The sequence below is a fragment of the Prunus dulcis genome, chromosome 1, assembly GCF_902201215.1.
Source record: "Prunus dulcis chromosome 1, ALMONDv2, whole genome shotgun sequence".
Taxonomy (NCBI): Eukaryota; Viridiplantae; Streptophyta; class Magnoliopsida; order Rosales; family Rosaceae; genus Prunus; species Prunus dulcis.
The window spans coordinates 41,883,963-41,899,056 of NC_047650.1; the positions used below are offsets into that span (position 1 = coordinate 41,883,963).

At 36.2% G+C, this 15,094-nt stretch overlaps 2 protein-coding genes across 3 annotated transcripts; both read left to right on the forward strand.

The window, feature by feature from the left end:
* Positions 1-206: 206 nt before the first annotated feature.
* On the forward strand, positions 207-4,036 carry LOC117614029 (mRNA decay activator protein ZFP36-like). Of its 2 annotated transcripts, XM_034342701.1 has the most exons (4): positions 207-435; positions 529-970; positions 3,204-3,263; positions 3,356-4,036. In XM_034342701.1, exons 2-4 carry the CDS (start codon positions 548-550, stop codon positions 3,695-3,697), a joined length of 825 nt encoding a protein of 274 aa, XP_034198592.1. In that variant the 5' UTR covers positions 207-435; positions 529-547; the 3' UTR covers positions 3,698-4,036. The 2 variants fall into 2 exon arrangements, with proteins under 2 accessions (XP_034198592.1, XP_034198593.1); XM_034342702.1 differs by having other exon boundaries at positions 207-970.
* A 3,171-nt stretch (positions 4,037-7,207) lies between these two features.
* LOC117614757 (dynamin-like protein ARC5) lies at positions 7,208-14,986 on the forward strand. Its single transcript, XM_034343657.1, has 16 exons — positions 7,208-7,927; positions 8,192-8,314; positions 8,401-8,622; positions 9,371-9,504; positions 9,607-9,699; positions 9,912-9,975; positions 10,433-10,481; positions 10,679-10,761; positions 11,142-11,299; positions 11,443-11,503; positions 11,804-11,866; positions 11,976-12,076; positions 13,226-13,283; positions 13,777-14,121; positions 14,348-14,512; positions 14,606-14,986. Exons 1-16 carry the CDS (start codon positions 7,229-7,231, stop codon positions 14,693-14,695), a joined length of 2,508 nt encoding a protein of 835 aa, XP_034199548.1. The 5' UTR covers positions 7,208-7,228; the 3' UTR covers positions 14,696-14,986.
* Positions 14,987-15,094: the final 108 nt, after the last annotated feature.

The window sequence follows — 15,094 nt, forward strand, 5'->3', positions numbered from 1 at the left end:
AAAAGTACAACTACTAGAAACCAGATTGTTCCTTTTCTGAAGAGTTTGACACATAGGACTAAGTTGACCCTAAAAGAATAAATTATTATTGTTTTTTGTAATAAAAAACAAAAGAAGAAGAAAAAAATTAGCAAAGTGGAAATTTCAACAAGCTTACTAAAATTAAGAGGCGGGGAAGATAAGAGTCACGCTTATATATTAAGAAACCGATCAGAATTCTAGTACAACAGATACTTGCAGAGCACGTGAGCTTCTCTGAGAACGAGAAGATGAGAAATTGAGAATGGCGGTGATGCATTTCCAGCGCAGACCCTCGGAATCGGAGAACTAGTGTTAAGCCTCTTCTTCGCCATTGCCATTTCTCATCTCAGACCTTAGATTGACGCTATTCCTCCTTCGATTTTCATCCAAAACCTAATTCTGTAATTGCATTTGGTACGATTCTGAAACGATTAACGATTTTTATCATCTGCATTTTATCGGAAGCTTTGTTTTTCTCGGAAATGTAACCTGATTGTTTGTGCGCAGAGCAGAGCACAGCAAATTGATGGAAGGTTTTCACAGCAACTCGAAAATGGCGAAACTGCTCAAAGGAAACTTGGAGAATGTGGACCTCAACTCGCCATTGTTCAGGTACTTGTGCGCTCAATCTCAGAGTCAGTCGCCGATGGACGCCTTGAAGCAGCGTCGTCGCCACCTCTCGCCGCTCTCGCCGCTCTCGCCTTTGGAGAATCTGATGGAGAGGTCGCCGCCTTCGATAGTTTATAGAACGCCGGTGAGAGGGGTGCAGAGGGAGGAGGTTCTGGTCATGGACGGTGTTTTAGTCACCGGAGGAGGAAGAAGCTCAAGGTCTGCTTCTGATCTGTCGTCATCTTCTTCTTCGGATTCTTCGGGGAAGATTCTGTACAAGACCGACCTTTGCAGGTCCTGGGAGGATTCTGGAAGCTGCCGCTACACCTCCAAAGGCCAGGTCTCTCTTTCTCTCTCTCTGTGTTCCTGTTCTTAAGTTTTTCTTTATATTAAATTTAACTTTTATGAATTTATCATGGCTGAAGTATTTTATTGGCACTATAATCATTCTTAATTTCATTGTTTCTTTAAAATGTGAAACTATTGCTTGTTTATTGTTTTTGTTTTAAGATCTTTCTGTTTGGAGAAAACAATCTGCTTTTGGAATCTAAAAGATTAGGTAGAGTTGGTGCGAGCCGTTTCTGATCTGCAAGATGCAAACTTTATGTATGCCAGTTTAGTATTCTTGCACATCAACTTCTTTTTACCCTAAAATTCAAGAATCTTTGTATGTCTACAGTGTTTCTGTCACACCTTTTATTTTTGTGTATTGGTTTTGCTAGTGTTCTCTTTAGTCCGCCTTTTTTGCTTGTTCTTACAAACTTCTAGGGAAGGCCTAAAATTTACAAAACAGGATGTTTGTTTGATTTATAGAGTAGTACAAAGCAGAAAATATTGTTGCTGCCACACAAGAGCAGAACATACAAGTAAACAACACTTGCAACGTTAAAAATTCCTTATGATTTCAGATAAGCCTATGGTTACTCAAAATAATGTTCCATTAAGAGCTTTGTTTTGACTTTGAAATGACATAAGAGAAAGAACTTAGGTTGTATGCTCATTCATTAATATTTGAAGAAGTGAATAGTTCCAAATTGGATTGAACTTTGAGATTGGTGAATAAAGACAAATGTTCAAGTAAGATATAATTGCACCCTTGAAACTTAGCTGTAGTAATGTTTAAGATCTCTCTCTCTCTCTCTCTCTCTCTCTCTCTGTGCGGTCTTTGTATTTTCTTAATATTTATGTGTTAATTTAATGGCTGGTATTGTTTTGGAACCATAATAATTGTGAATGTCATTGTTTCTTTAGAAGTTTGGTGTGAAATTGTTACTCCATTTTCTTCTTTCCTTTGTTTTAAGATCTTTCTGTTTGGAGAAAAACAATTCTGTTTTTGGAATCTAAAAGATTAGGTACACTTGGTGTGAGTGTTTTCTGATCTGCAAGATCCAAACTTTATGTCAGTTTACTACTCTTGCACTTGAATTTCTGTTGAGTCTGAGATTTGAGAAGTCTTGTATGCCAGCAGTGTATCTATGTCACACATCTTTGTTTTGTGTATTGATTTTGTTAGTGTTCTCAATGATTTTACTTATCAACCGCCAGAAAACTCCAATTTTTAGAGAACAGGATATTTTTCTCGATTATACAGTAGCACAAAAGAAGAAATTGTTGCTACTTGCTTGCTTCTTTCGAAGATCATAAACACACAAGCAAATAATACTTGCAACATTTACTATTCATTGAGATTTCAGATAATTCTATAGTTAGTCAAAATAATAGTCCATCCATTATGAGTTTGTTTTGACAATGAAAGGAATGTACGAGAAAGAACTTATTTTACCTTCCAAATTGGATGGTTAAAGTTGAGATTGGTTTGAATAAAGATAAAGGTTCAAGTAAGAGACTTGTACTTGTCAAACTTAGCTGGTTTCTTGTTGCACCTAGATTATTTGGAGGTGGATTTAAAAACTAAAATTCATGCGTTGACTTTTTTTCTTTCCCTTTTAAGCAAAATGTTGTAACTAAATGAGACAGTAATATAAATTTTGCATTCTTGTTGCTGCCTGCCTATTCAATTCAGTGATAGCCTATTCTAGTGTTCAACTGATTTCCTTGGGCTTATATGGATGTTGCAATACAACTATAATCATTTTGTAAAGTTATCTTGCTTTCTGTAGAAAATGGTTTTTATCCCCTTTTAAGATTGGGACAAATTGAATGGGCTTTTTAATATTGAAAGGAAGCTGGCATCTTTGGCCGAAAAAATGAAAGTATTGCTGCTGAAGTAATTTCTACTTGATTTCAATTTTCCTATAAAACTTGTTGACTGGTGCTCAACTAGTTGGGTTTTTGTAGCTTGCGTTAGTGTTAGAATTTAGGTTTGTGTTTTGGTGCCTTTGGTGGTTTTGTGCATGAGTGTGTGTTTTAATGGATTGGATCTTTTGCCTGTATGTTTGTCATATCTCAATCATGTTTCGAGATGAGTTGTGCAGTAGTGTTGGTTGAAATTAGTATGTAATTTATTCATTGAAAGAAAATTGTTTCCTGATGATGAGTACTTGACCAAATTATGATTTGCTGCAGTTTTGTCTTGACAAATTTCTGTTTCTTTCATTTTTTTGTCTTTTCAGATTGCACCAGGAAAAGAAAAGCCACGCCCAACTCGTTTCCCTGTCAAGAACAAATCTGAGGTTAACAGTCACACAGTGTGTTTTAGCTGTTTACTATTAACATAGTCAACGTACTGAAAATGACATCTTTTCTTCTGTTTTGATTTGTGCAGACACTGATGTGCAAGTCATACACTGGCACAAGATTATGCACACCCAGCCCAAAGTCTAATTTTGTCCATCCGGTCATGGCCATTTCTGTTACAGAAGCAGCATCAGCCACAACACAAGCAGCTTCGTCGACTGCACCCAAAGCCACCATGAAGACTCCCACTACTACCATCAGCTTCCTGGACTGGTCACCTCAAGATGATGGCATTGAGGTTGTGTTGCCGTATTCTTCAACTGGAACACCTCCATCAAGGGAAGATATAAGTTCCTACATCACTGGTGTTCTTTATGGCCCCACTACAAGAAGGAGATTACCAGTGTTTGCTGAAATTTGCCCAGAGTAGTTTCGATCTGATTTGTGTAGAGAAGCCACTTCCGCTTGAGACCAAAGGTATAATATGTACATTCCTCCTGTTTTTTTCAGATACATACTTGGTTCTTTGAAACCTTAATTTTTCAAACTTGCTGCTCACAATCTAGTATGTGAATGGGGTTAGATTGAACACAAATTGTTGACCTTTGCTGGTGCTGCATTACTGCAGTACTTGCCAACTATAGTGTATAGCTTTTTGATGGTATTAGACATGATGTCTTACTTAGAAATTGATAAAGACAATGGACTTGAATCTTTCTGTTGCGTGTTGAGAATCAACACGTGTGTATGAATCATGTGTGATTGCGCGTAGTTGCTTACAGATTGTGATGCTGGCATTGCATCTGGTTATATATGATAGAAAGAATCACATCTCGAGAAACAACATAATGGTCTAGTTGCATTTGGGAGATTTTTTTATATATATTTTGTGTGTGTAAGAATTTGGGGGATATGAATACTTAGCACTCACAAATACTTGGGGGAGATTTTTTATTATTATTATTATTAATTTTTTTTTTTCTTTTTCATCAGGCAGGAGTGGTATTGTAAGCTAATGGGTATAAACTTCAGATTCCTAATCTTTAGTTTGTAGATATTGAGATAGGTACGAGTTCGCTGTTCCGCTTTTGTAAGCTAATGGGTTTCTGGGCCATATTTGTTACAAGATTTCTAAAAGCTCGGATCTTCTTGATGACTGAAAAAAAGTTTTGAAATCTTTTGTTCTTTTGGGTTAATCGTTGAGAATCGAATTTTTATGGCGGGACGAATTCTTCAAAGTAGAAAAAAGTTTTTTTATGTTTATTTTTCCTATTTTTTCTCTTCTTTTTATATACAAGCGATTTTGAAAAAGGGAGAATCAAACCTATGACTTTGGATGTAAATTTAAACGTTGTTAATTTAAAATTTAAAATTTGCAAAATAATTTAAAATTTTAGGCAGTGAGTTTGGGAAGACATATACAAGTATGTATCTTAATCTTTTTCACCTTGTCTTTTGCAAAGAAATTTTTATTATTTTGTTGCAAGGGTGTTGTAGCTCAAGTGATTAAGAGAATTTACGTCATAGGTTCGATTTCCTCCTTCTCTAATATTGCTTGTATTACAAATATGTAATCTCCACGGAAAAGAGAAATGATATGTTTTCTTTGGTGGAGAAGGGGCGGTGTTCATCTTCATCTTTCCTAAGACCAGGCTGAGAATTGTCCATTTCTAGCAAGTCATCTCATACCAAGTAACCAGAAATTGATATTAATGGGGACCTTAAAGTCAATATTCTTAAGCAAAAACAAGGTCATTGAAATGCCTAAAATTATCGCCCAAAAAAAAAAAATGGCCTCAAATTTTTTTTTTATGGTAATGTAGCTGAGGAAATTGCTACTTATTAGATGAGAACCTTCTCACATCAGGACATATCCCTTTGTTGAGAGAAGATGTAAATGATATGAAAATTTGCCAATACAATTTCGCTAATATTCAAAGAATGGGGTTTTGTAGTTTTTAAGTTCAACTCATCAAGGAAACATCTTTTAATTATAATCCCTGGTTACATGAGAAAAACCTTTGGATTAAAATTACAAAGAAACATAATGGGGTAAAAGTATGTTTGGTTGATTTTGTGACTGGGCTTGAAATGAGTTCAAAGTTGCCTGCATATCCATTAATGGGATTAAGCCAACTCGTAGTTCATTGGATTTGTTTGGGATTTTGTTGATGGAGATTTGAGGTGATTTGGGTATGGAAGTTTGTAGTGTTTGGGACAAATTTGCTGAGAACAACCCAAGAATTTTATTTGGGTTGAATTTGGTTAATTGTAAATGTGTTTTAAATTTGGTTGCGGTTGCATGTAGTTGGATGTTGGATTGCTTACGTACCCTTGCGGTTGTGCTGTGACTTGTTTTGTTAAACGAGTTTCGAGTGGTGACCCGTTTTTTAATTTTTTTTAAAAAAGAAAAAGAAATAGTATAGCCGGGCGGCTATACTCGGTTTTCCTTATTAAAAAGGGAGATTCACTATTATACCCAATATGGGGGCCTAAATTATAAAAATACCCTATATAAAATGGACTTTAGAAACACACCCAAAGCCCATTTACAACATAACAAAAAAGCTTTTAACTTTTTATAAATTACAAAACTGCTATTAATTTCTTAAAACAAGCCCAACCCCAAAATCTCATAAAAATACCCAAAGCACTCAATAGGGTATCAAAGTAATTTAATAATCAATATTAAATTCAATAAGGCTAGCTATCATTTTTTGGGTTTTTTTTGGGTTTGTTTATAGGAATTCAATTGTGTAGGGTTTATTTATAATATTAGTGCTAGAAATGGGTATATCACTAAATATCTCTATTAAAAATGGTATAGCTGGGCGGCCATACTCGGAAATCGTATAGCCGGGCGGCTATACTCGGCTTTCCTTGTTAAAAATGGTATAGCCGGGCGGCTATACACTTTTAAATTTCGTTATAAGGAAATAGTATAGCCGCCCGGCTATACTCGTTTTTTCTAATTTCTTAAACTCGATTTTTTCCTTGGGTTTAGATTAACGAAATCGAAATCGAAATCGAAATCGAAATCTTCTTCTTCCTCCTGTAACCCACATACAGCTTCCACCCAACCGCAGCCAACCAAGACCTCTATGTAACCCAACAACCATCCAAGCCTAAACAACTCTGATGAATCAAAATTATCAGGAGGGTAGAAACCCTGTGTTGTCTTCACATCAATATCCATGTCAAGGCCCCACATTTTGCTGTTGGGTGAACCCACAAATCATTTAGATATGCAGGCTGATGCACTTGATGAGTTCACCGGTGGAGTTATACTGGTGAGTCATGATTCTAGGCTGATATCGCGTCTGTGCAAGGATGAAGAGAAGAGTGAAATTTGGGGTGTTGAAGATGGTACCGTGAGGGCCTTCCTGGGAATTTCGAGGAATACAAGGAGCTACAAAGGTTGCAATTTTTCCGAAAGAAAAGTTTTGCTGATTGCATATTGAATTTCAGCATATCAGATCTCTGGGACCCTATACTCCGTTTTTTCTTTTTCTTTTTTAAAAAAGAAATAGTATAGTTCGACTATACTTGGTTTTTATTTTTTTTAAAAAAAGAAATACTATAGCCGCGCGGCTATATGCATTTATAATTTTCTTTTAAAGATTAGTATAGCCGCGCGGCTGTACTGGAGGTTCCCTAATTTTAAAACGGCATAGTATAGCCGATTGTCTCTACTCGGTTTTTGTTATTTTAAAAAGAAGAAATAGTAAAGCCGCCGGGCCATATTGGGTTGCTATTTTTTAAAAAAACGAAATAGTATAGCCGCGCGGTTGTACTTGGTTGTTTATAATTTTTTCAGAAGAAACAATATAGCCAACCGGCCCTACTCGGCTTTCGTGTATGACGTCGAGATACATCTCTTTCCAATATAGCTTGTTTAAAAAACAAAAAAGTTCAGGCGTGGGCCGTGGCTTATAAAAAAACAAAACATAAAAAGGAGATAATGTTTGAAATTTCCTACTTTCTATCTGATTACTGTACAGTATCAAAGCAGAAACAGAAATCCCTCTCACTGGCTTCCACTCCACTCTCACTCCCAATCCCACTCAACCATATCTCCTCCTCCTCCTCCTCGTCTAGGCTGATAAGGAAAGAAATGTCGAGGGAGGAGGAAAGGGCGGCAGAAATGGAAAACGAAAATGGCGTATGGGAGGAGGAGCAGTGTCGTCTGTACGAGGCCTACAACGAGCTCCACGGCCTCGCCCAAGCCTTCGACACTCCCTTCGACGCTCCGGCGGTACTCGTGGTGGGCCACCAGACTGACGGCAAAAGCGCTTTGGTGGAAGCACTTATGGGCTTCCAGTTCAACCACGTCGGCGGCGGCACCAAAACCCGCCGCCCCATCACCCTCCACATGAAGTACGATGCCGACGCTCACTCCCCTCTCTGCCGCCTCCTCCTCCCCTCCAAATCCGATTCCCATTCCGATTCTGATTCTGAGCCTCACGAGAAGTCCCTCTCCCTCCAAGAGATTCAGGCCTACATTGAGGCTGAAAACATGAGGTTGGAGAAGGAACCCTGTCTCTTCTCCGCCAAGGAGATTATTGTTCGGGTCGACTACAAGTATTGCCCGAACCTCACCATCATCGACACTCCCGGGCTTATTGCTCCTGCTCCTGGTCCTAAGAATCGAGCTTTACAGGTGGTCAATTTGCTTATTAATGTACTGAATTTTGAATTGAAATGCTGCTCTTGTGTTTCTTTGCTGGTCAATTTGGGTAATGTATATCATGAGAGAGTAACTATAGTTACATTTATTAGGGAAAATTTTATTTTTATTAGTAAAAATAAATGATTGATGTACTGAGTTAGTCTACTGACTAGGTATTTGTCTTGGCTAAATTGGGGTTTGCAATGGTGATTTTGTTTTGAATTTTGATAGTTGTTTGCTTAAAGCTGATGTCAGGTCCAAGCTCGTGCTGTGGAAGCTCTAGTTCGAGCTAAAATGCAGCATAAAGAGTTTATTATATTGTGTCTTGAAGATTGCAGTGACTGGAGTAATGCAACTACACGAAGGGTCGTAATGCAGGTAGCCACTTCCTTTTCCCCTTTTTAGGCATTGTGTTGTTTATTTAACTCTAGCGTAAAGCTTTGCCTTGGTTGCATCATGTATAGATTGATCCCGAGCTCTCAAGGACTGTAATTGTTTCAACCAAGCTTGATACCAAAATTCCCCAGTTTGCGCGTTCATCTGATGTGGAAGTATTTCTGTCACCTCCCACATGTATGCTTGATGGTTGCATCTTGGGTGACTCTCCCTTTTTCACTTCTGTGCCCTCTGGAAGAGTTGGCTCTGGACATGATTCGGTTTATAGATCTAATGATGAGTTCAAAAAGGTATTTGTGCTTATCTTATATTCATTTTTGGAGAATAAATAACAAGGAAGGATTGCGATGTTCATTCAATGTCCTTAATTTATAATTTCCAAGATTCCATTACTGAGTTATGTTTGATCACTTTAATGATAATAAACGTAATAAACCATAAGTTTTATTGTACATCTCTATTATTTAGTAATTTATAGTAAATTAAGTGTCATAATTTAATCCACTGATCCTTAAAGCAACTTTCGAAGTCAAAATTTGTTTTTCAGTCAACTCTAATTGCTCCCATGTTTCTAACTAATGGTATTTCTACTGGAAGAAACATTTTTCCAGTAGTGATAATTTGGCAGTATAAGAGTTGTAATATGTACGCTGCTGATCCAAACTTTGGCCTGGTATATTTCAGACTTACAGCCACTGTACTGATATTTGCTCTGTTAACACGGATACAATTCTGTTTACAAAGTGCTTATTGAAAAAGAATTGTTTTTAAGTTTATTCTTTTTTTGTTCTTTTCCTTTCTGGCTATACAGGAATTTCAATGTTGAACTATGCAGAATTAGTTAATTAATTAATTAATTAAAATGCTAAACTTCTTAAGCTAATTTTTATGTCAACTCTCTTTGACAAGTCCTTCGTGTTTATTCTTTTAAAACATAAGCATAAGATAGTTTATGCTGGTATAAAATTATGTTTTTAAAATTTTAAAAAATAAAACAGAATCATAGATATGGTTGGTTTGCACTATTTTATTATGCAGGCAATATCATTAAGAGAGATGGATGATGTTGCAAGCTTGGAGGAGAAATTGGGCCGGTCACTGTCAATACAAGAAAGAAGTAGAATAGGCGTAAGCAAACTTAGGTGTTTTTTGGAAGAATTGCTACAGAAAAGGTGCCCATAGTTTTGATCTTTCGTATTGTGATGAAAATAACATAGTTAATTGTCCACCTGTTAAGTTCCATGCCTAAAAGTTTGGGAAATATATTCTGCAAGGTATATGGATAATGTGCCACTGATCATTCCACTTCTCGAGAAGGAGTACCGGAGCGCAACAAGAAAAATGAATGAAATAAATCAAGAACTCAGGTTTTTAACTGACAAAGCATATTCTTTTAAGGCAATTAACAGATTGGATGCAATTTATGGCACTTTATTTTCTTAAACTCTGATCAGAACATGGATCACGAAGGGGGTTATAACCATTAAGCAAATTATATTTTTCTGGTATTATAAATATTTGATCATTGGTTTCTTTCTTTTATATTGGTTGATTATATTGCATTCTTGTGTTTATGCAGCACTTTGGATGAACTGAAACTAAAAGAAAAAGGAAGAGTATTTCATGATCTCTTCTTGACAAAGGTATTTTTAGTTGAGGCATTCTTTTTTACAAAGAGTTTATGTTATTCTTATCAATGTCTCAGCATCTGAACCTTCCGATTATATATTGTACCTTATCTAGTAGAAAACGTGGCCATTTGACGCTTGAGAATGTCCTCATGCTATAATGCTGAAGGGTAGGACCACCTTGGCCTCATGCATTTGACAGGATGTGAAGTGTGGTCAAAAGTGATTAGGGCCTTTTTTACTCTTCAGAATTGTTAGGGTGGACGGAATCATGTGAACTATTCATAATGCTTAGTTTCTGTTCGTTTGTGGTAACAATAGAAGTCTCATGATTTCATAAGACCTTTCTTTTTTTCCCTTTTTTGATTAATTTGTTTGTTTCAGGGTTTTACGTTGGTATTTTAATGCTTTAAAATTTAAGATTTCTATTTTGTTTGTATTTTTACTGACAAAAGTTAGCTTTATTCCTCAGCTATCGTTGCTACTAAAAGGAACGGTTGTTGCACCTCCAGATAAATTTGGTAATTCAGCTTAATGTTTCTTATCAGTTATTATCACGAACAATTTAAGCATAAGGTTACTAAAGAAGGATAGCTTTTGTAATCTTTCAAATATCAACATTGCTGTTTCCCGCCCTTTAAGATTGTGCCTTGTTTCATGCTGTGTTGTTGGACTCTTGTTTGTTTTACTTTCATTTATATGTCATTTCTCTTTCAAGGTGAGACACTACAGGATGAGAGGACTAACGGAGGGGCATTTGTTAGCAGTGATGGCCTTCAGTTCCCTCACAAGCTTATACCTGTAAGTTAAAGAATTCTTAGACTGTAAATTTTCTTTTTTCTTTATTTTTTTTCTTCTGTGCTTGCATGTCTTGTGTGTTGGTGTCTTTTTTGCTGAAAGTTTTTTGCTCTCTCTCTCCAGATTTTTTGGCGTGTTTTTTTAATCTTCATATATGAATCAGGCTTGTTTCTTTCTGTCACTTCTAATACTGAATAACACACTGAAAAAAATCAGGCTATTTGTGCTTTCCTTTCTCTGTTGTCTCTTGTTAACATCTATGTGATAGGTGCTATAAGACTGCAAAATACTAATTGTTTCTGGTGTTCTGGACCCAAACTGACTTGTACCTTTTTAGAGTTTCGTATACATGCATCTAAGCACTGCGTATACTTCATGTGTAGAATGCAGGAATGCGTTTATACGGTGGTGCACAATACCACCGTGCCATGGCTGAGTTCCGCTTTGTAGTTGGAGGAATAAAATGCCCTCCAATTACAAGGGAAGAAATTGTAAATGCATGTGGAGTTGAAGATTTACATGATGGCACAAACTACTCAAGGTATTTATAATTTTATTATATAATCGTACTTGTGATACTGGTTTTTAAGCTGTAGTATTTGTGTTCCAAATTTTTCTCAAATTTTTTGTTTTGTATTCTATTAATCCATTTCCGTTTTCAAACTTACTTTTTTGATCAATCAGGACAGCTTGTGTAATAGCCGTTGCAAAGGCCCGTGATACATTTGAGCCTTTCCTTCATCAGGTGATGAATAATTTCTCTCAGTAATTCTCACGTTCTTTTCTTCTATCCTTTTTCCTGAGACACGAAGTATCTTGTCTCGTTATGTGTTTAAAAGTCCAATTCATGAACATTATCTAGTGTGCAATGTCCAGTGATTAAATCTCTTGCAAAGAGAATATTATGATCAATACATTTTATTTATGTACTTATTTATCCTTAAAGTCTGTTCCGTTTTAATATATTTTTTTAAAGCCTTAGACATTTTGATTACTGCTAGTCTTAGCCATCTGTGTGAAAATTGATATTTCTCTACTTGTGCAGTTAGGTTGTAGACTCTTGCACATTCTAAAGAGATTACTTCCTATATCAGTCTATCTTCTTCAGGTATGGACTCCACTGTTGTGTAAATTGGTGGCTTCTAATTATTGTGTGCATTTAACCTGCTCAAGTTCTATGCAGTTAATTTTTTCAATTTCTATCTTGGATTCTGCAGAAAGATGGTGAGTATTTAAGTGGCCATGAGGTGTTTCTTAGGCGTGTTGCTTCTGCTTTCAATGACTTTGCAGAATCTACCGAAAGGGCATGTCGTGAAAAGTAAACCACTTTGCTGCTTATATCTCTTACTTTTTTTAGCAAGCGAATACCCTGTTGAGGCTGTGTTCTTTTGTTTCTTTTTGGCTGGTAGAAATACATTAAAACAAACATTCTTATAGTTCAAAGGAGTTGAAATAAATACAATGTACAACCAAAGGAGTCAACATCCCTATATCCTTTGGGGGATATATCATTTTGGTTTTTGGTATCGGTGTATATCATCAATAGTTTTTTGGTTTTATTTGGATTAGAATGATCATTGGATTAATTGGATATTTCGTTTGATTAAGTGGGTGGGTTATTAGATGGGTATTCAATTAAGGTTTAATTTGGTTCATGTTTGGCTTAATTAGAGATTTTTTCGGTTTGGATTTGCATCTTCTTCCTTCTATTACCTTAAAAAATCATGAAATTTTTCTGGGTTCTTAGGCTGATACCGGGAAATGTCGGAACTATGGTCAAATATCAGGGAAATGCAGGAAATCAGGGAAATATCGCTGATATGGGGGGAATAAATAAGCTTACCCCCCAGTTTTAGTGTTGACACTCTGAAAATCCGACATATCAGCCAATATTTTCGTCCTTGCCCACACACTACATAGAATCCTTTTGGAAAATCTCAGTTAATGAAATAAAGTGATTGTAGGTTATGGATTGCAGTCAACCATTAGCATATTTCTCGGGGATTTTGTACTGTAAATAAATGAATTCACAAATTGAAAATCTCAGGGAATGCAGAGAATATGATATTACTCTATAAGAAAAACAATGTAAATAACACTGCAAGAGCTCTGAATCTTACCTCTTAGAGTTAAAAGTCAAATTTTATTTGAACTATTTTAGTTACTGTGTTTTATGAAATAATGGCAATTAACACTTTAGAGTCAACACACTAGTTGAAAACCCGCCCATCCAGGTTTAACATACTAGTTGTAAGCTCGACCATCCAGGTCACGACTTAGGCCATCCTACTTATCTCGTGAATTGAATGTTGTAGCCCAAAAACTTGCAGCTTTTATGTTTAGAATGTAATTTATTGATTGATTGATAACGGCATCCAATTCCCAAAAATATAAAATCGGGATATCTTGTATAGTCTGGTTTTCTTCAACTGAACCTACTCTTATGATACATATGTTTTTGCTGCAGATGCATGGAGGATTTAGTAAGCACCACCCGCTATGTCACCTGGTCCCTTCACAACAAGGTTATCATAGTTGATTATGAAGGCATATTTACAAGTCTTATGCACTAATTTCGAATTGGTGTATTATGTTTCTGTACAAAAATCTTTAAAAAGGAGAGAGAGAGAGAGAGAGAGAGAGAGAGAGATGAGCAAAAAGGAGAGTTTCTTAAAAACTTTATACTTTTTCATATTAAAAAATTTATGTTGTAAAATTTCTAGGATAAATAAATTAAACATCAAATGGTTACTCTGGCCTATCAGATCGAATCCATGACCTATCCTAATCCTATCTTTCCCTCCTCCCCCCCTCTTTTTTTTGCATAATCCTCATTTTGTTTTTTCCCATTTTCTTTTTCTAATATGGTGGTACCCGGAATATTTAAGCCTTATAATTTTTACATTATTCATTTTGTTGCATGGGACTATCAACTGCTTTTTCAGATATATATCTATGTTTTCCGGAAAGTATTAACTTGTTCTCCCGTTCACATGTCTTTTAATGCCTAATTTGTAGAATCGAGCTGGGTTACGTCAATTTTTAGACTCGTTCGCTGGAACAGAACATAACACTATGGGTAGTAATTGCGTACCTGCTGGTATTTCCCAAGATTTATCCTTTGGGTCTGTTGCCAATGAGAAGGAAACTAAGTCAAGGGCAGATGTGAAGCTCAGCCATGTGGCGTCTGGCATTGATGTGGCATCTTCTATTCAGACAACAGAAACAAGGCTGGCTGATCTTCTAGATAGTACACTTTGGAATAGGAGGCTTGCTCCTTCCTCTGAAAGGATTGTTTATGCTTTGGTGCAGCAGATATTTCATGGCATAAAAGAATATTTTTTGGCCTCCGCAGAGTTGAAGGTTTGTTATACAAACTGCTTGTTTATGAATGTATTTCTAGTAGTGCACTGTAATAACCATCAACTGAGTATGCGGAAGAGATAACTAGCCTGCTGTTTTATGAAGAATGACTTGTTTCTTTTATTCTAAACTAAAATATATCTTGTTTATTGAGCTTCTTGGTTTTTTTTTCCCTGCTAATAGGCCTTTTATTTTAATAACTCGTGTTTTTTTTTTTTTTTCGCAGTTCAACTGCTTTCTTCTAATGCCTGTAGTAGACAAGTTGCCTGCACTCCTTAGAGAAGATTTAAAATCTGCTTTTGAGGATGACTTGGATAATATTTTTGATATCACCAACCTGCGGCACTTATTAGGCCAGCGAAAGCGAGACGCAGAGATCGAGCTTAAAAGGGTATTTCAATCATGCCTTAATATTTTACCCAAACCTGTCAAATGACCCAAACGTACTCACACACAATTGTCTGACATGCTGTTGGTTTTGCAGATCAAAAGGCTAAAGGATAAGTTCAGATCACTGCATAAGCATCTTAGTTCGCATCAAGCCCATTCTACTGCCTTTTCCGACCAACGTTGAGTGTTTTGCAATTCAACATACTGATACGGAAGTCAAATTTGTTGGATGAAAAATGATTTGGTTTTTGTTTTTGGTATTGTGTTTGAGATAACTGCATATTTGTTTTGGCTTAGAGAAATCTAGTGGAGAAAAATCTTAGATCTTTATTTGGACTAGAGGATTGTATTTAGATAACATGTCTTTCTTAATTATACAGTGAGTATGCACTTTGTTAATGGCCTATTGTTGTAGAGATTTGATTCATGTACCTATTCTAAGTCTATATGAGACATTTCTGTTCATTGTCTTTAACGTTAGCCTAAAGAAGCAAGAACTTGGTTTGGTTGCCTTCAAATTGGTTTCTTGTTGTCTAGGTTTCCTGATGCCAACGTGTCTTATATGTAGAATTAGCCAACATTG

Coding starts and splice junctions, on each gene's coding strand:
- LOC117614029 (XM_034342702.1), top strand. CDS start 548: ATGGAAGGTTTTCACAGCAACTCGAAAATGGCGAAACTGCTCAAAGGA. Junction 971..3,203: donor GCTACACCTCCAAAGGCCAG/GTCTCTCTTTCT, acceptor TTGTCTTTTCAG/ATTGCACCAGGAAAAGAAAA. Junction 3,264..3,355: donor CTGTCAAGAACAAATCTGAG/GTTAACAGTCAC, acceptor TGATTTGTGCAG/ACACTGATGTGCAAGTCATA.
- LOC117614757 (XM_034343657.1), top strand. CDS start 7,229: ATGTTTGAAATTTCCTACTTTCTATCTGATTACTGTACAGTATCAAAG. Junction 10,482..10,678: donor TGCACCTCCAGATAAATTTG/GTAATTCAGCTT, acceptor TTCTCTTTCAAG/GTGAGACACTACAGGATGAG. Junction 13,284..13,776: donor CCTGGTCCCTTCACAACAAG/GTTATCATAGTT, acceptor CCTAATTTGTAG/AATCGAGCTGGGTTACGTCA.